We start from the raw sequence: 25,760 nt of genomic DNA, 5'->3' as shown, positions 1-25,760 counted from the left end.
TCTTTAGTTAACAAAGATCGTGCTTGTTTTAACAGTTCACAATCATTTGTGGAAAAGTCAACTTGGTAAATGTGTGTGGAGCATTTCAGCTGACACCTGTGTCCTGTCACTGTGTGTGTGTGTGTGTGTGTGTGTGTGTGTGTGTGTGTGTATGTGTGTGTGTGTACACATGGTGGTCTTTAATGGTGTTTGACCATTAAATCCCAACTGTCACACCCCTTTCTCTCCCTCCTCCCTCCCTCTGTTTGCTCTTCGTCCAGTGCCACAACAGTGCAACAGACAACTGGGATCCAAGATATTACAGAACAAGGGGGGTGGGGAAATTGGCTGATGAAACAAAAAGATAGCATGAACCTAAGTAAGGGGGGGGGGGGGGGGGTGGGGGGGTAATGGAACTGATGGATTATATATTTTCTGTTTCTCTTCCCTCTCCATCATAGGAGGGAGAGAAGATGTTTGATTCGGTTTGGAGTCACGGGTTGTTTCAAAGGCGTTTCATGTAGCCCTCAGATTTTCTTTGACCTTCAAGCTGGCTAGCCCTGAGTTCCGAGGGGGAAATTCTGGACGTTGTAATGTTAATAACAAACCACAGTGTCTTGAAATGTTGTTACTAGACTTACGAGAAAGCCACAAGTATGCTCGCCACAGATCCTTTGATATTTAACATGTCTCAGATGTAACAGAAGTTTTAAAGTGCAGCCATATATTTGTGACATTTTCAAATGATAATTCTGCAGGTATTATCCCCATTCTTTAAAAAGCGTATCTTTGAAAAACAAAGAAAAGGTCCCGCACACTGTCAGACACTTGCCAAAATGTTGCTCTTTATTAGGTCGACGTTTCGGTCGATTAGACCTTCATCAGGACAGACAAATGATCCCCATTCTTCACATTTTAACCTGCACTTAAACCCTATACTTTGTTGACTGTGGACCATGTCTGTACTTGACCACCTCCTTTTTTTCCCTCGAGTACACCAAGCCGATCTAGAAGCTCACAACATGTCACAATGTGCTGCGTTATGTTGTTATTATTGTTTGGCCAAATGGTCACCCCAGAATTGGGACAAGGGTACATGTGGGTAATTTCCTTCCACAAATAACAATGTTCTTGGTCTACACAGTACCAAAACCATGTCACATTATGGCTGTTCTATCTTTTGATCTATAGGCTTATTTGCATTTTCAACGTGTTGATGGGAACTTGTGCCACTGCCACCAACCTCTGGGATTACACACTGGACTCAAAGGCGCTACAGTTAGCGTGTTTGTGGGAACTTGTGCCACCACCACCACACCACACTTTGGGGATTGCACTGGACTCACAGCAGGCACCGCAGTTCCATCAGTGACTTAGTTTGACTTCCACTTCTTGGGCCAACAGCTGCAAGTGAGAGGCACCCTGTAGTGGAGCCTGGCTGGAACAGACGTCCAGACGCCCCTCCATACATCAGCCTACAGCTGTGGAGACATGGTGCAGGGGGATCGAGGGATATAAGGTTACACGCTGAGGGGAAATCCTGCCACGGGCCTGAAATTAGGCTATTTTGTCTTTCACTGGCCACAGAAGTTTCAAGCAAGAAATGTTTGTGGGGCAGAGTAGCCTGCGCTACTACACATGTCTAACTATTGTGTTGTGGTGCCACACAGCTTCCTTTATAAACCACGTTGCGAAAACTATGTCGGGTTCTTATATTCCCTTATCAGATAGTGTTTTGTCTGTTTTTGTTCGACCCACTTCTGATCTAGTATGCCTGACAGGACTAGTATCTGCATTTCAGAATTCCTAAAGTGATATTTAGCAGTGGATCACTGGAATGGTTGTGAAACTTGTGACTGTGTTCTCCTAATACCTGTAGGTTCATGTTGCAAACCCACCTTTGCAGCTAGCCTGCTGTCTAAAGGCCTATGCATGCATACCATTTAACAGGAATGAGATGATGTAGCCGCCTAGTACTGGTGCACAGGACATTTCTACCATGAAAACACATCCAGAGAGTTTGACCCCCTCCCCTCAAATTTCTCTCCTACAGAGCCAAAAGAAAAACTCCAGACTGAAGCCTAATTTAAGCCAGAATTATATTTCGTCGTTCAACCATGTCGCTTTCCAAAAAGAACTGATCGACAAGCTTAACAGCGCGACGTATCTTGACTTTTGTGCAAGTCGACCCTCCTCCTATCCAGTGGTGGAGGGTAACTATACAATTTTGATTTTATTTTACTTTTTTCTTCACTTCTACTCCACTACATCTCAGAGCAAATATTGTTTGCCTTTATACAATTATTTGAAAACTCGTTAACTAGTTAGCCTTCTAATTACTTTGAAGATTTGTATTATTGTTACAAAACAAAACAAAACCAAACATACATTACCATTTCAGCCCTATACTTTTCAGCCATTTGAAAATAGTCGATCTACAAGCTCACTTGTTTATGCATTTGAAAAGTTGAAATGATGGGACATTCTGTATATGAATGAATACCATGCAGTCCAATACTTTTATACTTCAGTACATATTGAATTCCTAACTTTTACTTGTAACAGCTAGAGTATTTCTACATACATTGCAAAATGTCTTGGTGTACTTGTTCCACCACTGCTCCTAACCCCCCTCCTTCCCTCCCTCCCTCCCTCCTCTCTCCTCTCTTCTCACCACACTGCCTCCGTCTCTCTACCTCCACTTCATTGTGCACTGTATCTAGGAGAGTACTACAGCAACAACATAACATCAACACCATGGCTTTCAACCATCATGCCTTTCTTCTCCTTCTACACGTGTGTTCCCTGACCTGCAGTGGTGAGTACAGTACAGGACAGGAAATTAAACCAAATGCGATTTAAAGTGTACTTTGTTGTTGTAAAGTTTTGGAGCCGTATACTTTCGCGCAGTTTGCCAGTTTCAATGGGATAAGATGCGCGCGTGTCGCAGTGAAGTGAACCGCAGCGTGTTTTTGTCTGGAGGATGCTGCATGCCTGCGACACGACCGTGTTGTTGTTGATACATATTTGTTTTGTTGTTTCTAAAGGAAACAGTGTGATATATTTTCGTCACATTAATGACTAAATTGTTGGTTTTTAACTCATCGTCTCTTGTTTAGTACATTTGAACTGCGACCCTCCTCATGTGCAAAGTGGCGCTCGAACAAATTGATTTTGTTCACATTTTAGTAGCGTCAACTTCATGATGTTCTTAGTTCTAGTCTGCCTTAAAGTTGACCGTCTTATAAACACTACATTCTATCTTTTATAAGCTCAGGTTTTTACAGTAGGCTAATCATTTCACATGACAAAATGTGTTCGTTTGAACTCCCGTGTGCAGTTGGTACAAAATTAAGCCTAATTAACTTTAATTGAAGTCTTACTATCACAAATGCGCCATTGGACGTTAATGTCATGATTGTCTTTTGTGCATAACAACAACGCAACTACCACACCAGACTTGAGTTTCATAATTTGACTGTAAGTGTAACCGCCAGATGATAGCCTTAAGTATTATGTATTTTTATTTCTTGACTATTAATTATATGGAAACCCCAATTACAAGTAGCCTAAACGCTATCTTGTTTTTTTAAATAAATGTTTTTATACTATTAATAGTAGCTACGTTCTTACAGTATCCCACATCTTGATTAAATTGCTTGGATTAAGAAGAATAGTGGTACCCGTGCTACACGGACATTAGAGACCTGTCGGATTATGTGCCGCCAGAGGTCGCATTTGCTGTTTCGACAGTGGGTCTCCTGTTGCACAATGGAGAGAGCGTGGCTGGCATGATGACTTTTCTAAGCGTTTGCCATTGCGGGTTGTTTGTGTTGGCCACGTTTGGAATGTTAATACCACAGCACGTCTTCATGGAGACTAATATCGTTAAAACGCTTACTCTCAATAATGTCTACAGCTAGGGAAATATCTGTGTGTAGACTTTTTGCAGAACAATTCTGATTCAGCCACTTCTTAAGTGACATACAGACAGTATGTCACCAATGTCGGTGTAACTCACTTCTCACTCGAGAAGCATGTGTGGCTGGTGTTGACAGTTATGCCATTGGAGCAATAGGATAATGTGTTGTTATGAAGTGCTTGCTGGTGGCCTGGTGGGTTTCCCCAATCTGTGATGCTACAATTCTGAAAATAGTATAGCTTCTCCCATCAGCAGCATGCATATTTATGATGGGTAGCTTAGGTTTTATATTGATGAGAGAATATAATACTGGAGCACTTGAATTCAATTTACCTGATTACTTGATAATTTACTACTGCTGCCCTCAACCATACAGTTCCTCCTGTTTTCACTGTTCTAGTTGTGTGTGTGTGTGTGTGTGTGTGTGTGTGTGTGTGTGAGATATATATATATATATATATATTATACATTAATTGTGCTTGAATGAAACCTTACCCTGCATCTAACACCTCGGAAGGGCAGTGCTCACTCCAGCCTCCCCTTAGCCCTCTTTTTAGCTTAAATCCCTTTTTTTCCTTGCCTAACCGTGCCTTAATTGGGTCATGTCCATGTAATCCTCATTTCCTCCTCGCCTCTGTCGCAGACTGAGTAAATCCGTCTGTTTTTGGATTAAGCTATTGACCACAGCGACAGAGACCCTGGTCCTTTGAGAAGCCTTCAAAAACAACCATTGTTAGAAAAAGCATCGACTCCCTAATACATCATGAGAGCACTTACTTCAAATACAATTTCTGACTAAAAGCATTGCTCCCGCATGGAAATCAGTCCTAAAGATGATAAGAAATCCATATATATACTTCAGTTTATGTAGACTGACTTTTATTGATCCTAAATACTGTATGTTTGCCATTTGTATTCTGGTGGTATAGTGCAACGGGAAAGGGCAGAGTATCAAGCCTTGTAAGAACAGTGTTGTTGAACAGTATTGAAACATGAATACAAGCGATGCTGTTCCCTGTTGAGCAACAGCCAGGGGGCTTTTATTGTGAAAACATCAAAACAACACAACTGAAAAGAACAAAAAGCCGGGCCCATGCGAGGCATGTAATTATCTATCTACTTGTTTGGGCCCAATTCTAAAGATTATTTTATGACATTTGTGCTTTATTGCCCTTGCCCAGCCCAATGCAGAAAGGCAGGCAGGAAGATAGAGAGGGTGTCTGTGCGGTATGCACTCTGACTGGATGAACTGCCTGGCCACCCCATGGTTCCACTTTGGTGACTTTCTGGCTGACTGGTCAGCCAACAGACTTATGAGTTATGGCTGACTGAATCAGCAGAGGTCCAATCCCAAAAGCCAGTTATTCCAGTATGCATGAGGTCTCTCCTGCCCGTAGTCAACCACACGGGGAGGAATTATAACATAGCCCCTTTTCTGCAAAGTGCTCTACTGGTCCAAAACTAGCTCCAGGTGTGTGGCCTCCGACTGGTGCTGCTGTAGTTCTCCTATAAGGCCCGGCCAGCATTGAGCCAGGCAGGAAAGTAGAGGTCCGCAACCTCAGCCACTTCCAGTTGGTTATGGAGTGCCAAGTTGGAAAGTGCCATTCTTTAAGGCAATAACTTTTTGCTCCTGTGAATCTGTAGACAACAATCATTTATTTGTTTCACAGATTATTTTTAGGTCAGCTCTTGCTTTATAGCTTAACCCATTTTGGGCGGGAACCCCTTTTGGTGTTTTAGCTATGCATTATGTTATACTTTAGCTATTGAAAAATAGCAGATCTACAAGCTCATAGCGCGCCACCGAGTGGCGCGCTACGAGCTTGTAGGTCTTCTATTTTTGAAATTCTATTTCGATGTCATGCCTAATTAAAAGGGATACTATACAAGTTTGCAAGTTTGCTGGAGTACCTTCATTGGCCATGAACGGTACTTCTTCTGTGCCTTCAGTTAGATTTCAATTTCAGTTTCTCCATTGGGAGAATATCAGTTTAAAGGGATACTGTACATTGCCATTGATTGGGTGAGAAGTCTGCAGAGGACTTTTGTGCTACCATAGGACTCTATCAGGGGTGGCAGTGGCTCTGGGGTGGGGTTGCGTAGGGTGGCCGGTAGAGTGGCTGGTAGCTCTGGGGTGCCGTGATGCTAATTTGCCCAGTCAATCATTTGATCCATGCCTGATGTAAATGCACCATTTACAGTTTATTTTACCATTATCAGGCAGCACTTCTTCAGCCTGGTAACAATAGATTCCTTTCATAGGATTGGAAGACCCCAACCCAGATTAGACACTTTGCACAGCTGAATAAAAATAATCCTGATGTCAGGTGCATTGACCAAGTAAATCAATCCATGAAAAGTAAAAATGCACACTGTTTTAAAATTGCTGAATATTTATTAACACCTTGCCTGAAGAAGGTCCTTGACCAAATATCACTATCTAATATATAGTGTGTGAGTGTTTTCACTTTTCACAAACCTTTACTCCAATCATAGTCCTAAACCTAAACTTAACCCTTTGATTTTTGGGGGCAGTAAACGCAGTACGCAACCTGGGAAGTGCTACTGAGAGAAATACAGGGCTGTACTAGACAACTTGAGGGTCAGGCTGCAAAACGACTTGGTGTATTGAGTCACAGTCTCAAACAATGCATAGCCGTGTCGCTTTAAGATATTAAAACTCTAAAGCGGTAATGGTGGTGAAGAATGACAAAATAATGGGGCTGTTGGCTTGACTGTAACACATGAGTAGGTCTGTGTGCTGGATGGCCATAAGCCGTCCTAGAACCATGGTTGTGGCAGAACACTTTCTTCAGCGAACGGTGCTGGGAAAAAATCCACTTCCTGCTAGATGAAGTGCTCCCTGACCTCAGTCCAAGGGACACACAATGCCAGGCTGTTGCTGCTGGGGGGACCGGTGGCAAACGCCCACAACAAAAGAATTGTGCTTTCCACTTGATAATGGAGAATTATTACAGTTTTCAAATGAGCCTTTCTCACTGAGCTTAACTGACCCCAGATGGCAAGATAGTGAGTATGAAAGGACTTCGAATAAAAGAGCCTCATATAAAACTCTACTAATACTGCCCCATGTGGAGCCCAGATCATGGCAATACTTGTCTTTGTCTCTACGGTATTTCTCATTGGATTTAATGTATTTTTCGTTCTCAGATCCATTGATCAGATCAAAGTTTTAACTTAAGTTTGAGTTTTGTGTGTGACTGACTGTGTGTGTGTGTGCGTGCGTGTGAGAGACTGTGAGTGAATGAGTAGTGCGTACTACATTTTGCATTCAGTGCTACCTCATCTGTCCTAGCCAGAAAGATTACATATAGTATAAATAAATACAAATACACGAGGATTTATTACCTCATACAATGTGCAACATTCAATGTTGACATTGTCACTGTATTTACAACCGGATTTCAGTTCAGTTAAGTGGCTTGGCATGCGGCACCGCCCCACCCCACCCCGCCCCGCTCCTAATTTTTATTGACAGGTCCCTGTCACCCCCCATGCTCATGAGCCGCTCCTGCGTCCTGGTGCACATGCTGGGAAACATGTGATGCACAACTGGGTGGACAGACGCAGTGGTGCTATAGCGCCCAAAACAAACAGAGTTTAACCGTTTGAGCCCGATTTTATACTTCCTTGTACTACAATCAACAATGGTGTCACTTGTCCAAAGTAGTCGTTCTAGAAACTAGCGAGCTTAGATCTTAGTAGATCTGCTATGTATGCCCAAAATATGGATGCCAGGTTGAGAGAGGTCAAATGTAATGCAATGATAGCTCACTGATGGACGGCAACTAATTGGTAGACTAATAGACCAATCCCCATTATTCTTACCCTCTCTGGGAGAGATCTTCATTTAAACATGGGTGATGTTTGGGAAGAGATTTACTGCAGCAGGGTTTTTGCCCCCAGCCCATTTGGACAGCTGCTTGAGATAATAAGAACTTTGGGTGATGGATTTTTTTCCTGTAGCAACATGGCAGCTAGCACACATGGTCAGATCCCGCTACAGACCTCGCGTCTTCGTTGCACACTACTGTTCTAATTTTAAATGGAGCCAAAATGATGCCAAGCATCCCACCCAGACGCCACCTAATTGAAAACACGAATATAGGAATTTTTCATTTCATAATGAAATCATGGCAGTATAATGTCAAGAGTAAATTATGTGTAAGAATGGACTATTAATGACTAATGAGAGGGTTGGTTCTAGCTCTATTTATGAGACTAGTACCTGTAGTGGCCTAATTTGGCTTGAGGTTAGTTTGAGTTATCTCTGCATCATTAGATATTCAGTGAAGAGAGACGGGAGAAAAGAGATGCGTCTTGAGGCAGATTCAAGCCTGTGCTGTTGGAATCATGTGATGCACACACTAACTGCTTGAACCACCATGGCAGCACTATTCCCGCCAGTTCGACTTTCAAACGTCAGATGGCTCTGGAACAAAATGGACACATTCCAGCTCCTAACTCACTCCAACACCCTGCCATCTGCCTCCTTGTAAGCGTACCCATGGGTTTATAGCACATTAAGCACAACAGTTATTGCCTTTAGTTTCACCATTATCACCAGTGATTTTAGATACAGTACTAAAAATGGAGCAGCCTTATAGTTTTATTTTGATAGTTTTATGATATTGTTAATTTATAATCCCTGTAGGGAAATTATTTTAAGTGGCTCTTTCGTAGAGGTGCATGTGACCATAAGATCAGACACAGGACAGCATCCTTTAGTGTCATGCACAAAGGGTATTTCAGCAGGGAAAAGGATAGGTTCCAGGTCTTCCTTCTGTCGGTGAAGCATCCACAATAAGGCTATAGATAAATATACGGTCGAAGAAAGATAATTTTGCAAGACATCTTAAGTACACCTCTCAACAAACATCTGAATAAGTTAATAGTAGTCTTGTGCTCTGTTCTTTTGTTTAACACGTCTTGATACAAACCATGGTGACAATGTTGTAGCCTCAGCGTGACACACACAGCTGCTTTTCGTTGCCGCACACATAGATCAAGATAAGATACGTCAGTAACACCAGCCCCCCGGACGAAGCACTGATCTGTTAACTTTACTTGTAGTCATTTGGGATACATTAGTGTGTCATAAATGACTGCTTAGCGTCACTTTTGTCACAAAGTGTGATGTTGCTGCTGTAGGAGCCAGCATGCGTATAATTCATTCTAGATGGTCGTTTAGGAAGATAAACACACTCGTGCTTAAAGTACACTTTCAGACGTTTAATTAATTCTCCCCTGGGGGACTCGAGGCATGTCTTTCCTCACCATCCCATCCACATCTACTGTAAGAGAAAATATGTTTATTTTATTGAAGCCAAACTTGAGAGAATGCCTGTCTGCTCGGAACAATGCTTATCCTATTCATGACCCCCCCCTCCCCTCCTCTGTCTGCAAGCGATGAGAAGAGGCAGAGCACAAGCAGTGGTTCCGTCGGTTCGTGACTCCAGCCCCCTTTTCTTCACGTCTTGACGGGCGCTGTGTGAGGGAGCGTGTTTTGTCCTCTGTGTGAGGGAGCGTGTTTTGTCCTTTGAGCGGTCCTGAAGCTAGCAGGGTTGTGGGCAGCTGTTGGCTTCAATTTGCTCACGCCGGATTACTGCATTAGACATGAGTGACAGCCAGGCATGACAGGCACATAATCTAACACACTGACTCATTGTTTTCATTAAAGAGAGTGTGCCTTATTGTACCACATGGCATTGTAACTCCATGTTGTCGTAGCGTTAGAAGCAATTGTGAGACTGACATTGATTAGGACTGTATATAAACGTCAGATAAATTATTGCGGTCAAAGTAATTGGCTTCCCGGGCACCCTCAAGGCCCAAGCAATTATCATGCATAGTTCAACTGTACAGTGTACATACTGTACAGTAGGTAGGTACCATGTTCTGAGTTTGAAATTTGGCCCATGGCATGTGTCACCCCCTCTCCCCACTGTCTGAAAAGGCAGAAATGCTCTCATGAAAAGACTTGGACTTTCTACACAGCAAAGAACAGAAGTCACATCGTCCGGTTTCCAGATCTGACATTTTCAACTCTGATGTCTGCCTTCAGGGGAGGTACGCTAACTGTGACATGTCTCTTTCTGGAGTCTACTTGATCAAGGCTGTGACATTAATGCCTCAGCTCTCAGACTTCTTGCTATAAAGCCCTGGGGCAGCCAAGACAGGGACATGGGGGGCTAAGCCAAGCGTCAAATCACCCCCCCAGCACCCCAACTCCCCCGCCCTTGTGCCATTTGAAGTTGATCGTCGAAGTGTGGGCCCAAACAATGGGCAGGGGCTTCTCATGGCCTCGGGTTGTTCTGTGACAGCTTAGGTTGGGGGCAGGGGAGACGGTCAGTGAAACAAGTTACCGCAGTGCAGTGTACTGCACAAGCATGATTTTGATGTACTTTTACTTTTGAGTAAGCCTCGCTTGCAAAAGTTCACCTATCAAAGAGTCTGCTCACGTTGTTTGTCTTGGTGCTGCATTGAAGTCTTTGGCCTATTGTGAAATGCGTAACCCCTACACATACAAGCTGCCAGATTTGTATGAACAGACTTCCACCCCTTGAACAGAAATCTAAGAAGCTAAGGGCTTTGCCAGGCACACAGTACATATCTCCAGTCTGTGGATCATTGGTTTCAGAGTGGGGTTTGATATCAAACAGCTGCCTCTGTATGAAGTGGTCTAACTTCATCCCCTGCTCTATTTGGGGGAATTTCCTCCTATGCATCAACCATCTCCCTTCAGCACCAAATATCTGCGAAAACAATCCTATCGAGTTTTAGCTGTTCTATTCCAGCAGAGGGGAATGTATGCAGGGTGAGAAATTTGCCTTCACAGAAGATAGCGCCCTTTTTTTAGCAACTGGAGATGGGTGTTTAGCAAAGTCAGACGGTTAGACTTAACAGTGGTAATTGGCCATGAGAGGGAAGAACAGGCAACCATGTGCTTGGAGGGGGGTTGAGAATGTAGTGGAATAATGCCAGGGCATTATCAGGGCAACTCTCACACTGTCAGAAAACCACACAATGTCTGCAGCCCATGAAAGAACATGTATTTTGTTGCTTAATTCAGTAGGAAGTGCATTTTGGTGCAGTTAGAATCTTTTCACACACAACAAAAGTTTTTCAAGTTCTTGCTGGCTTTGGATGGATTCTTACAATTAGTTTTGCTTTGGACACTATCAGTTTTCAATGTGAATAATTCAACTGCTAGAATGTGTATAATTCACTGCAGAAGCCACAAGTGGGAAGTTAGCATTGTATTAAAAAATAATTATGACTGTTGTTTTGATACCAGCTAGGTCTAATTGCATGCCTATTGTGGTGTGGTGGTTACACTATCTGTCTCACCCTCAGAACCACAGTAGCCCTAATGGCCTTGGATCGGATCCTACCAGAGGTTTTCTCATTTTTGCTTGCCACAACTCTCTCGCTTCCTACTATCTGTGGAGCAGGCTGATGACTTCATCCACTGATATAGGCTCCCCAGGGGTCTATCCTTGGTCCCCTCTTTTTTTCCCCTCTAGACCAAAACTCTCTCCCCCCCCAAAAAAGTAGAGCTCTGATCTACAAGCTCACAATGCATCTCGTTGTGATGCGTTGTGAGCTTGTAGATCGGCTATATGCATGTTTGTTTATTTTCGCCAAATGTATGCCAATTATGACATGCCCAACCTTCTTTATATGAACATCCATTATTGTGTGCTAATCGGGTATTCTTTACCAACCGTCCCGTGTGAATCATTATTAAGCCCACCACAAGTCGTAAAATAATTTGTCGGTTTATATTTTTCGTATACGCGACACAATGCATAGCCTTCATTACGGTTGGAGCTGCCATTGGCATGCTGTCATTTACATATCATTTTAGAGTCTCAACAGATCATAGGTGGAGTTGGCCATCTGTACGACTTAATGTCCCTTCATATTTTGAGCTCTCCTCCCATCTGTGGGACACATGGCACACTCTCTCGGGCCAGGATCCGAGCCTTGGCACAAATCCTGCCAATGCCAGAGGGACCCGCAAAAAAATCCTCTCTGATGTCGCTTTTTTTTTTCTTTTCAGAAAATCCCTCCCCCCATCCCTCCCCCCCTTTCCTTTTCCTTTCTCCGATTCTCTCGCTCTTTGTCTGCAAACACCGGCAGCTGCACACACCTGGCTCCCCAATTCATAAGAGCGGGGCAGATTTGGGGGAAGCAGGGGATTTCGGTGTGCAAAGCTCAAGTTACACAGAAATCGTACACCACAACGATGTCTTACCCCTCCTTCTCAATCTTCTCTCAATCTTTTACCCCTTCGGCCTTGCCCCCACCCGCTGAGCCCGGCTCCCCACACACCTCTCCCTCAACCCTGTTTGTTTTTTCCTGCTGGGAGAGCCTGAGGATGATATACTACGGTTCTTTTGTGTCAAGTGTATTGATTAAGGATCGAAATATCCGTGTTAAGAGAAAGCAGTAAGTAATGCAGTAATAATATATGCAGTTAAAGGGGTCAGTCTAGAAGTTCAGGGAGGTATCTTTTGGATCGTTGCCTGTGTTTATTTATCGTCGCTGTTGGGCAGAAAGAAAAATCTCTCCATATTTCATTTATCTAAATGTTTTATTTATTATTTAGTTATTTAGTTGTGTCGTGTAGCAAAAATAGTAGGTTGTGATTGTAGATCTTTTTGGGGGGCGCTAGCCCCTCCTATGTCCAGCTTTGAGGGTTTGTGTAAACGCTAACATTGTGTTAACGCAAACATCGAATGCCATTCACAATGAATGGCCAGCTTTGAGTGTTTGTGTAAACACAAACATTGTGTAAATACAAACATTGAAGACGAAGGTGAGGACGTAAATTGTGATTGGCCGGAATGAGAGGATGTATGATGAGCCACTCACTTCACACGGGTGTTAAGTGAGTGTGTTTAACTTTTCACCGAATGACATGACCAGGTTTGAAATGGTTAAGTCTGAAGTGTTTTTTTTTAAATAAATATTTCACCAATGAAGTATTGAGCTTATGACTAAATTATACAGTAACTACTTTGGATACATTTAAAACACAATTTCCTGAAAAGTAACTCTTTAGTACAAGGTTTTCCGCTCGACAAGTTCGACAACGATAATTCAGTAACTCAATACAGAATGAAGGAGCTCGCATGCCTGGCTGAAGGAGCTCGCCATGCCTGGCTGTTTTCACTCCCTACAACCTCTGTGCTGAAAGGATCCACAAGGTTCCTAATTAGGGTCAGCTTTATCAGACGCTGGCAAGTACAGTAAAGTAAAACTTGGCAGTGCAAAGTAAAACTATATCAAAGTGTTAGAACATCAAGCTCTACATACCAGTTAGAATTGCTCCAGCTCTCTCAGGTGGAGAACGTGGGATCCTGGGGTAGAATGAAAACAGAACACATTTATATTCCATATCTAGTCAACATTAATACAAGAAAAGCAACTCCAATTCTCCAACAGCATGATGCTACTCTGTATACTTGTATAGTATCCAATAAATAGCCTCTGTTTTTCCACATACAGACTATTTTTTTACAGAAGCCACATTTGGAAGCAGCTGAAAGTGAAACAAAAATGAATAATGTAAAAACGTGTGAGAATATATTAAGCAGAATGCATTAGCATAGACCACTGCCAGCCAATTTCAAGAGTTGCTGGGAAGTTTATTTTTATGGATTTCTAAAACGATGTGCTCTCTCCGTCTCCATTCTGTCGTTAACCTTTTGCAAAAAGAAAAGACTACATAATACAGTGGTAATGAGTTTGTAGTTACTCACATGGTGAGGTAAGTTGAGAAAACATTCCTAGTGTAAGAGAAACACTCGGCATTAAATGCCTAAAGCGTGGTGGGGTTTGTGAAATTTGACCCCAGCATTATGTCATTAGTTGGAGGCTATATTTCTGTCTTTACGTTGTGAACTTTGGTAATTGATATGATAATGTTTCTTCAGAGAACAATGTAATGCCAGCGTCTCTTAGTCATGTTATCTCCGTACATCCCCTCCGACCATGTCTTTGTCTCCAGGAATGTCAAGTCGTCTTCTTACTTTTGTTCTCTGGGGTTACTGGTGGCTTGCTGTCACCTTTCGATTTGGCTATAAAAAAAAGAAGAAGTTACCCTTACATTAATTGCCAACTGAAATGAGAAGACAAGTCAAGTCTTCAAACTGAGGCCAATATTTGCCTCAGCTGTTGCAGGTTTTAATATAAGTATGGACAAGGATATTTTAATATGTGAACATAAACCAGGCTTGGCGTTTAGTCTTCATGTTCTCCAGAGACAATATGTCAAATAAGCATTTAGCCGAGTCCAAGTTTTCTGCATGCTTTTCAATAATGCCAGCCAAGCTAAACTTTGAGTCCCACTCAACATGCTTGCTCAGACTAGTAAACCTGAGGTGTCAGCCCTTACCAACTACCGATTGTAGGCCTAAGCTTTTACACGTTATACTTTGGGGCTTTCTCTGAGACTATATTTGATAGGTGCAGTGGACAAATCTGCAGCAAATGGTCCAGCTGGCCAGGAATCAAACCGGGGACTCACTGTCAGGCATTTGAGAATCAGAATCAGCTTAATTGTCACATCACAGATTTACAAAGTAAAAGAGTGGGTGAAGTTTGTTTTTGTGCATTGCCGCTATTTAAATGCACCATTTACCATTTATACTAAGATTATTTTCAAAAAAGTGTACAGAAAGTGTTAAAATTATGTTTTTATGTGGCCACCCCCACCAGTTCATTAAAGGACATAAAATGCTTTCAAAGTCCAGAAATAAATGACAAGGGCTGGTTATATCAGAGTGGTGATTGAGGCTCAAACCATTAGAAATAACTTTGAGGGACATAGACAATATGATATTAAATATTAAAAGCAGTTTTAAAATGCATGTTATTTGCGTATACCTAGTTTTCAGCCCATGTGGTATGCACCCTGGTCCCTATAATCACTCGGCTATTGGAATCTGTTAAACTATTAAATTATCTGACAGTGATATTGTATTTTTGCTTGGTGTTCAACTTTATATCCCAGTATACATGATTCCTTCTGATAATAGGGGTGTATGGAAATGCATTTTATTCTGCATCTGGCACAGTGCCAACCACATGTCACGTTCGGCAGCAATCCCATACATTAACATCTAGTCTAATTATCATGAGTCCAGGATGAATCTAGGATGAGTCTGCTGCTGCGTAGTAGGCTCCACATATGTACATGAATATGCATGGTGGCCCCGGGGTTAAAGAAAAGCCTTCCTCTGTATTTGACGTACTTCACTCACTAATGGGCCATGCCATTAACATCAGTTGTGTTCTGGCTCTGTGTGTGTGTGTGTGTGTGTGTGTGTGTGTGTGTGTGTGTGTGTGTGTGTGTGTGTGTGTGTGTGTCTCTTCTGCTCATGAGTTATGCTATGAAATAAATCTTCATCGGCATCCAACTGAGGGCCACTGAGTTCCAGGCATAGTGTAGTAATAATGGAATGCTGGGGTGATGAGAGGCTTACCTTCACTGTGAGAGAATGTGTCCACTGCAGCAAGCTCATCTATGGAAGGCAAATTACGCAGCAGTGGAGTTAAGATTTAGTTCCAGAATGGATACAAAACGTGAGGTGCCACAGTTACATTTAGTATTTAATTCAGTCTTTAGAAGCACGAATACAATCTTGTATCCCCCACCGGCGATACAAGTTAATGACTAGATAGAGTGATATCAAAAGCAAGGGCACCCGTCCATACCCCTCAGCAAATTAAACCTACATGTGACAGTAGGTGCTAAATAATGCAGTCAAGATATTAACTCAGGTTCTTAGGTCAGGAACTCCCAAAATGGAATATACTGTAAGTCATTATTGTACAGTGGTGCCTTTAAAAGGAGCATTCACTCACTGGACTGCTTTAGTTGGGTCAGTGTGGCTGGGAAGAGCACTGCTGGTGAAGACATTTATGCTGGACTATCTAGTAATGAAAGCCAGACAGACTGTAAAGTATCTACTGTAAATTGAATGTCTCTAACAGCATGGTTGAAAAGCTGGTAGTGTTGTTGTGTAAAATATATCTGTACGTTTCTGTCTTTGTTTCAGACCAGAAGCACTTGATTACTGGTCCATCTTTGCCAAATATTTGAGTAGCACATAATCAGCATACAGTGCCTTCCAGAAATAACTTTTAAATGTGGTTAATAGTGGCCTAAAAGCCTGGAGTCTGAGCAGCAGGGAGGGGAAGAGGCCTTGTGTGAGGAGACGTTTGTCAGATATCCATCCAAACTGGAGTAATTGCTATTCTGCCCATCTTGGATGAAATCCAAAATTCTACTAGCACAATTCTGTCCAACCAAAATATTGCAATATCATCTCCAGGGTTTAAGAAATATAACCTGCATTGAATTTGGATTGGGGGTATCATGCTACTTCAGGAATATTCCAAAAATATTGTTGTGATTCTACATCGGCCCTAGCCTAGGCCAAAGCCTGTCAGCCTATTAAAGGCTGTGGGGCGACTGTGGCTCAAGAGGTAGAGCAGGTCGTCCAATGATCCATGGGTCGGCGGTTTGAATCCCGGCTCCTCCTGTCTACATGTCGAAGTGTCCTTGCTCTTGGGCAAGACACTGAACCCCAAATTGCTCCCGATGTGCTGGTTGGTACCGCCGCAATCGGTGTATGAATGTGTGTGTGAATGGGTGAATGTAATGCACAATCTATGTAAAGCGCCTTGGATAAAGGCGCTATATAAATGCACCATTTACCATTTTAAAGGCTGACAGCAGAAATACAGTGTATTGTCCACAGCCATGGCAGCCCTGGAGGCTGTCAACGACTGCCATGATGATGGAGGTTGAACATTAAATTCGCTTTTTATATCCTCTGCCAGAGCATTTGTTTATGTAGCAGTGTTGGCCCAGCGCCCCATGGGACAAGCCTTTTAGTTTCAGCACCTCTCAAGGGTACCGCATAGCAGGAGGAACTGCCTGTTGATCACATAATATTGATAGTTAGTGGGGGGAAGTCACATTTACTCCTGGCTGGCTGGGTGGGTGTGTCTGAGCACGAAAACAGCATGGCTGTTTTTCACCACCTGTGCGCAACCTAACACACACACGCACGCACATATTAACTGTATATGGTGATTTCGGCTGTGCCAGTACAGTACAGTACAGTAGAGGGTACAGTAGAGGGACCCCCACACGGTAACTCTGTCATTTCTCAACCGTTTCGGACGTGGGGTGGCTCGCCGGAATCGGGCCGGAACCCTTGGTGCGTCTGGAACTCCCCCCCGGGACCCCCGCACGGAGTTGCACCACTCACTTCACACGGGTGTGATTTTGAGTTTTTGCTCCACTACAACTAGTTACTTTGCTGATTAAAGAAAATCCCTATTCTGATTGATCTACAAGCTCACAACACGTCGCAATGCAATGCAATGCTCTGTGATCTAGATCTGTTGTTCTATGTTAAATAATTTACAAATATTTAAATATATATATATTTTAAAGGTGTAAGAGTATTGACTTTAATTTACTTACATTGTGGATGCAGGACATTTTCTTGTATTTTTGTGGTATTGCAACTTTTACTTAAGTATTCACAATCAGAAATAAATAAATCACCACTACTGTTGGAAGTTCTCTGAAATATTTTCAGACAACCATTTTTTTTTTCTTGTTTTTTTTCTTCCTTGGTTTTATATGAACATGCAACGCATTGACAGGAAATTAAGGGTAGAGAGAGAGAGGGAGGGATTGTAACACAAGTCATGAGCTGGACTCAGAGATGCTTCAACGTGATGCAATGGATCCAGGAATACACCGAAGTCTCGATCTGATCAATAATAATGTTTAATATTTATTTTGCGTGTAAGCTAAAAGCAAAACGTGTGGTTATATCTCTGCAGTCCATGTCTCAGGAGTCAGGGAGTGAACAGTGTGAATAAGAGTAGCGTCCAGCTCCCAAGGACAAACATCAGGTCCGGTCATTAGTCCTAGATGCTACTGTAAATCTCATCTAAGTTACAGGAAGCTGTTAGCCTAATCAGTTCCCAGAACTGTTGAGATACCATAAAACAGAAAAACAGAAACCACATACTCTAGCTCTAGATGCAAACTTTATTATCTGGCCATTTTGGACAGATAATAACATTTTGGTCAGATAATGAAAAGGTGAGTTATGTCCACATGTGCATCAAGACTAGAGTTTGCGTGTGCTATTTTTCGTTTTTTATATGATTAGTTCTTCCACTACCATTTCCAGAGATGTCTACTGTTTGTGTTTTTTTTCTGCCCACAAACAACAGTAGCAATACCATGAAACATCAGGAACACCCCAACACCCTTTACGGACTTGTATTAATCATTATCATCCTCATTATCATCTTCAATTGTTGTAGATAAGCAGTGTAAAAAGTATAAATTGAATTGTGAATCGGCTGAACTGACAACATCACAACAACACAGGCAACTGAATCAGAATCAGCTTTATTGTCACATCACATTTACAGAAGTTTTTGTGTTTTTGTGCATAGTTCCCACAGGAATCCCTCAACAATAAAATGTTTAATGCTAGTGGGGGGCACGCGTTAGTCTGACATCCCGTTAGTCTGACTACGTGGCCGGTTAAGACTCATCCGTGGCCTCTGCATGCGGATAGGGTTAGTTAACCTGACTCCGCCAGCTGGTGGCTGCAGTGAGTTCCTCCTCCTGCTCCCATCTGGTCTCTCTCGGGCAGAGACGATGTACTCCGAACAAAATCTGATCGGAGCGATATGCAGCCGCTAGAGGCGGGATCACCGCGAGACTGGTGACGTATTGTAGTGCAAATGTAAACACAAACTAACAAGACTACAACTCGAAATTATTATGGAGATATCAGATTTTTGTCCCGCTGCTTCCGGTTCATCGTTTCTGCTTGAGAGAGACCAGATCAAGGTAGGACTGGTGAACTCAATACTGCCGCAATCTGGCGGAGTCAGGTTAAGGGTTAGTTAGGAAATAGGAATATTGGGTAGTCGAATTTATGAGTGTTGGCTTATTGGCACACCGGACTAACGCTACGCACCCCATGCTAGGTTAGGCAGTGCTTGTTGTAATTTTTGAATGGTGAATTGAGGTCACTGTGCACTTGACTTTCTCAAGAAATAATTGCTTCTTAAAGGACCACTTCACCACTTTTCAACTTTTCAAAATACCCCCCCAAAAATTCTCCTCAGTCTGTGTCTCATAGGAGGGCTGTGGGCAGTTCATAAACCCGTCCACCAGTGACATCATCGATGGGGAATCCAAGCTAATAGAAACGGCAGGCTTTCTTTTCCTGAAAAGTTGCAATGCAAAAATGGAAGCCATCGTTCTCACGATAATAAAAATCTAAATATTTTTCAAAACAAATCTTTTTTAAAACAAATCTGCCTAACGATGATGTCACTGGTGGACGGGTTTCCAAACTGTCCACAGCCCTCCTATGAGACACAGACAGATTAGAAAAAAATTGTGGTGTTTTATCATGAACATTAGTGCGGACCAATTATATGAAGTGGTCCTTTAATTGCTGAATTGTGCAGTCAAAGAGGAGAAGGAAAAAAGAAGAGAGGGTATTGGGGAAAGAAACAGCAGGGTAAACAAAGTAATCGATTCCCCATCACACATCCTTTAGTTGGTTGCGTCTCCCCCTATTGGTGGTCTTTGCATTATACATTTTGCACCAGTGTGACAGAACATAACATTAGCTTTTACAGAACACATTTGGTTGCAAAAGAGCTCTGGGGGAGTTCCTCTTCAGTTTCACCAAATAACTCATTTGCTTTTGCTACTTGGCTGCTCAAAAAAGATTTGGTTGTCTTTTTGTTTATTTTTTCTGTATGCTTGCTTCTAAATCTTCACCTCGATCTCTTTAGCTGGAAATATGATGCTGATCAAAGAGAGACAGGCTTTTTGGGATGATGTAGACATCACATTAAGGGATCTGTACGTGTTGGACCACTAGCCACATCCAGTGAACTTTTTAAAAGCCTGTCAAAGAAGTGCTGTAATGTGAGACTTCTGCGGCTTAGATTTACACGGTTGGAATCTGCCCAGCAGGCACTTGAACAACTGCAATCAATCACAGAAACAGTGCTTACATGTCACAAGAGTTGTGGCACATTTGACACAAACATTATATCTGTAGACTCACTGTTTGTGGTGCCATTTCTTTGCTCCGCTGGCTGTGCGTGATAGTGGCATGATATTTTAATGTTGCAATGTTTTATATAAACATTTCCAATATTTTTTGGAGCATATTGTTCATTCTGTTTAAATAAACGGAGATGGTTGAAAGACAGAGTTTCAGGTAATGAATATGCTCGTTTTAACTTCCTCATCTCATAACCAAAAACAGTATCACTTGCTTTAATGCAAGCCAAAAGTAAACAGACATCACATCTTCCAAATATGTACCAGAGTCTTGTTTAGGTATCACAAACACTGTCTGCCTACGATGGCTCTATACGCCAGGCAGCTCCAGACGCAAACAACGTTGTCTGTCATGTGTTTTAGTTTTCATTTGGCACTTGCGTTGGCTTGTGTTTTACATTAAGAGCTGTAAACAGCCAACATGGAGAATCTGTTTACTCCTCTTAGTTGGCCTAAGAAAGAAGCTCCTTGTGCGTGCTCTCCAGGATCTCTCCAGGATGCATGTATGTGTCATCCCTCCCAGACGAACATAAGGGACACGGAGGTGACCAAGACATTGGATCACAATCTCACGCCAATCCTGTTTCATATTTAACAGAAGGAGGATGTATGCACTTGCACTATGCAGTATGTAGCACTGGTCTGCAAAAATAACCTTTTATCTCCAGGTTACACCTTTTTCGTGTACAGTAAATGACAGGATGTGAGGTATTAATACTGTGTAGCACTGTGTAGACACTACTGGACATCAACACGATGGCTTTTCATATCTTGAACAAGGCACTATGACTATAGTATTGAGATTGGGACTATGAAAGAATCCTGTTCTAAGCCATGTGTCTTTGCTGACATAATTGCCTTCTCAGCATTGTGCTGTCTTTAAGTGGAGACTCTTGTAGTGGTTATGATATTTATGGTTTAGGTATGTAACCTCTCAACTCTGCTCCCCTCCTCAGAGAAATGCCATCCCTCCAAAACATCTCTTTCTCTGTGTTGTCTCTGTCCAGGCACGAACTAATGTCAATGCCCTCAGCGAAAGCAGCTATTAGATGTGAATTATTCCCCTCATAGTCACACAACAGATGTCTTTTTCTACTCCTCTTGGTCAAGGCTTAACTTACACTTTTTCGTCAAAACATACATTTATTTTAATGGGCCACTCACTCTGTTGATGTGAATTTAAGTTCATTGTCATGTAGTCTGTAGAAACAATAATATTTACGATACTTACATCCATATTGACAGAGACTTTCTTCTTCCATAATACCCATGATGAATTTCAAGCAGCATGGGGTTGCGGAACAATGTTGGTGGTGTTTTAGAGCACGCACACACGCATGCACACACACACGTTATGACAGCTAATGGAACATTAATCCTACAATAAATAGGCCTACTTTATACAGATATACGTAATGCTGAAAATCTTGATTGTGGCCTTTTTAGGTTGTTTAGATTGATGATGTTTTGGTGCCAAGGTGTCATCCCTCCACACCAAGGGCAGGTTATAAATTCACTCACAATAAGTCTTTGGATTCAGAGACACTAACAAATGAAATCTTCTCGAGAGACTTAGCTGAAATGCTGCCAAATTGAAGACCCTCGCTGTTTGAGATGCAGAGCCATTTGAAATGCTGGGCTCTTTTCATGTCAGCTAGTTGAAAGTGTGCACCTTCTCTTTTATTAAACTGTGTTCATAGAGCTCAGTCCCTCCCATCATAAATCACAGCTCACATAAATACAGCCTACACATCCATAGAGAAAGAGGCTGGATTTTCAGGTGCTGTGAACGTCCTCCACAGATCTTCACCATAACCATTTTTTTTAAATCGAATAACGACTGACATAGAAACATAGCTTTTTCAGAAAACGTTTTTGTTTGTTTTGATATATGTTGATTGTTATGCATATCTTCAATAGTATTTTGTAATACATTGAGATAAGGATAGGCACTAATAAGCTTTAAGCTTCTGCCTATGCCTTTTCGATCACCTAAAAAGGAAAAGTAAACTGTTTTTGTGTAATGTCTCCCTCTGAAAGATCGAAATAAACTATTCATTCATTCATGTAGAAGACATTTTTAGAATCTGATCTCAGGTCAAAATGGGTTAAAAAATGCATGAATTCAAAGCTTCAAGGGGTGTGTAATTGATAGAAAATAAGATTTTCAATTATTTTTTTTATTTTTATTTTTTAGTTTAGTAGTTTCTTGTCACAAGAAAAAGTCAGATTTGAATAGTTTTTCTTCTTTTTGCTTGCTGAATCTCAGGAACATTACAGAGTTGTTCCTGCTGAACCTCTGCATTTACGTCTTGGGTTCACTTCAGAGTTAAAGGTATATTCAGTGATTTCACTTAATTCAAATATCACTTTTTGTTTTGTTGTGATAATCCTCCCTACTATAGAGTGTGCTGACCATATAAGGAGTTCCTCCCTGGCCCCAGTTAACCGCTGGGGTCAAAAAACCTTAGTTTTCGTTTTTGGCTAGGTGGCCCAGCCTTCATCCAATCAGGATAGAGAGGGGCCTTCCGCCAGTCATGATCGAGCGGGGGCGGGCCTTGGTGTGTGTGCTGTTGGCCTGTCACGTGTCCCCGCCACTATAGTGCATATCTTGTTACCGGGGCGGACCGAGGGGTTTTCCAAATCACTGAATGCTCCTTTAATGAATTGAAATTGTCATTATTAGGCGTTACCAATCAGGTACGCCATTAGGGAGTCACAAGTTGTGTCCCTGGTGTATTCACAATGGGACTGTCTGTTGGACAGGCCGTGGAAGATCTGAAAGGCTTTTGCATCCACGATTAGTTTTAGGTATTGATGCTGGTCAGATGACGCAGGCTGATTTCAACTTGTATTTTCCATGCACTGTACACACACACACGCACGCACGCACGCACGCACGCACGCACACGTACACTACACGCACACACACACACACACACACACACACACACACACACACACACACACACACACACACTGGACACAAATGTATTTATTCAATTGCTTGCTAATTCTGCTTTTTTTAGTAATAATTCCCTGACATTGAGAATCCAGGCAGTTGAGACAATGCCAATGAGCTCCCTAAGCTGTAAGAACAATGTGGACGGGGGATTAGTCCCATATGGTTACTTATAATCTGCCTTGTACTTACAGTATGTACAGTAAATATGAACCTAGTGTTTGTGCAAGAACAGACCCCATCCCAAGTCCCTCTGAATAATTGATGCCTCCTGTAGTGCTACTCCATCACCAGCTGCTTGCTTCTCTTTCTCCATAAGCCGTGTATGACGGCAAGCGACCAAGTAGTCTCTCAAGACGGACCTGTTGGCTCACACAATTTTCAAATTCTCCCGCCAAAAACATGTACATCTGAAATGCTGGGGAAAAAAAGTAAAAATATTAAGGTTGAAATTTAAACCTTTGCAGTTGAACAAAAAAAATAGTCTTACTGGAAAACCAAAGCTTGTTGCTGAGCAGAAAGTTCAAGAAAGCAGAAAATTCGATATTTATTTGAACAGAATTGACAAGATGAGAGCTTATTGTCATAACTTACAAGGCAGATCGTCGAGTTACAGACTATACCATTCAAATATTGGGTAATAGGTATCTGCCTTGAGAGAGACTGATGACACAGTGAAACAAGATGGTCAACTAAGTGGTTTACTTGCAAAGCAGGAGTGCAGCGGGTTCATCATGGAAGCCAGGTCCCTAAAATATCCATAAACCTGGTTGTTGGCTGCGCCAGCAGACGTGTGTGTTCAGTAAGCCCTGAGCCTGCAGGGCCTCCTGCAGGGCTGGAGGAGTCACAGCACAGTGGGGTAACCTCCACCCCCAGCCGTGTGGGCATCTGCCACCCAGCGGAAAGCAGGAACGCTCATATCCACAAGCCACAGTATAAGCATGGCGGTGCTCCTCATAGAGAGCACACACACACACATGGTGATGGCACACACAGGTTAATGTCTTACTTATAATGCAAGCAGACATTAGTTAGTTCTTGCTATTTTTTTGGCACATTTGTTTTTTGGCTCGCAAATTGTATGTTTCCATATAAGGCATAGCCCAGTGGTCGGGATTTTCTGGTTACACTGAAAAATCGTCCGTTCATTTTTCCCATAGAGATTTACAAACATATTGATATAAATTATTTTAAGCCTAGAATCAAGCCCATCCAGGACCATAGTGAATCATGACCATTATAACCTCTGATTCTGTGAAAAGATAATTATTAAAACAGCTAAACAAAGGGTATTTATTAAATGTATTCATTTAAAAAAAAATCACTTCTCATCATAGGTTTTATGGTCATGCATCACCAGGCTTCTTTTTTAGTTTCTAGGCTTAAGATATACATATTTTTGTAAATCTCTATGGGAAAAAAACTAGTGGCCAATTTAGCAGTGGAACCAAAATGCAATGCTCTATAAGAGCCACCATCCTACAGCGTCATCTAAACATAGCCACATACGTTGAGCTCTTTGATAAGATGTCTCTGGCTACAATTGTGATAAGTCAATTGTCATGCCCTTTAAAAGACATGTATCCTTGAGTCCCTTGAGGTGTTTTCAGCAAGGTGTGGATGAGCACTTAGGCAGATGTTCCTTCATTTTATGTAACCGATTACAGTAGATTTCTCTCCAGTGTGAATACACTGGTGACTTATCGTACTGAACCTTGTGTATCACTGTTTGCAGTGGATCTATTCTCTCACAGCTATCTATTCAGAGTACATAGCAATTGCGTTGTTTTGGTGAGTAGCAAAGCAATCACCAAGTCTTGGAAGTATAATCACACCCAATTGCAGGAAAAGGGAAGACAGATGACTGTTTAACTTTATTTGGACGCTGTTCACCTTGTAGGGTCTGTCTGCAATGAGACGGTTGGCTTCGTTTACTGCGTTTCAAGTACTGGCGTCTGTAGTTACTGTGTTCAAGGCTCATGATGTGCTCTGCAATGTTAATCGGTATAAATACGATGTCACGCTACAGTTAACCCATTTTTAGAATCTGATCTCAGGTCAGAAATGGGTTAACCATGGAAGCCTACACATTCACCCCCCCAAAACTGTAGTAATAGAAAAGCAATCAGCCCCTCCCCCTCATTTCCATTGTGCACAATAGACTGACTGGACCACACACTAAAATACTTGATTCACAGACAGTACAAAAACGGCGTGCTATTGTGGTATAACGTTGCCATTGTTTGGGCCATGACATATCAATGGTTTTTCAGCTTGCTGTCTGGCCGGGTTTCAGTCACAGTGCAGCGGGACATCATCTGGTGCTACCAAAGAGCCTGGACGTATTAACTGGCAGGGCTTCACACATGCATCTGACACTCTGCCCACATTTCTGGACCCACTTAGCAATCCTTTTTTCCCCGTCCTAACCATGGTGTTAGTTTGGATAAGCCAGCGCTAGCGCTGCATGTTGCTCCGCTGTGATGTAGCCCAAAACTTTTGATTATTGTATAAGTGTGCACATTTTCAAAAACCACACGGATCGAAGGGGGATTATGCGCTCCATCCGCAGCCTCTGGGAGAAGTGTGTGTTTTGCACATCAGAGAGACTGCTTTGGAAGGAATCCTAATTGAATAACTTGAATTTGATTAGAAAAAGGCCCCAGACATGCAATGAGCGTTTCATCACACTGGAAACAAGGCTCTGACTTGATTAGGAAAGTCAGACA

At 42.2% G+C, this 25,760-nt stretch overlaps 2 protein-coding genes across 3 annotated transcripts in view; both read left to right on the top strand.

The window, feature by feature from the left end:
- The window catches only part of LOC308327281 (transmembrane protein 120A-A-like), a 43,123-nt gene extending 41,825 nt beyond the window's left edge, over positions 1-1,298 (top strand). The window contains exon 13 of the mRNA XM_080780582.1: positions 1,171-1,298. The gene's annotated coding sequence lies outside the window, so the exon portion shown is untranslated. The remainder of the gene's footprint in view (positions 1-1,170) is intronic.
- Positions 1,299-2,707: 1,409 nt separating this feature from the next.
- Positions 2,708-25,760, top strand: part of mcama (melanoma cell adhesion molecule a) — an 84,950-nt gene continuing 61,897 nt past the window's right edge. For both annotated transcript variants that reach the window (XM_080780112.1, XM_080780113.1), the window contains exon 1: positions 2,708-2,797. In XM_080780112.1, the coding sequence (XP_080636238.1) occupies positions 2,737-2,797 (61 nt within the window). In that variant the 5' untranslated portion in view covers positions 2,708-2,736. The remainder of the gene's footprint in view (positions 2,798-25,760) is intronic.

The sequence above is a fragment of the Protomyctophum bolini genome (assembly GCF_963924005.1).
Source record: "Protomyctophum bolini genome assembly, chromosome: 13".
Lineage (NCBI taxonomy): Eukaryota > Metazoa > Chordata > Actinopteri > Myctophiformes > Myctophidae > Protomyctophum > Protomyctophum bolini.
The sequence above is the reverse complement of the archived record's forward strand: the minus strand, read 5'-3'. Positions and strand labels throughout refer to the sequence as shown.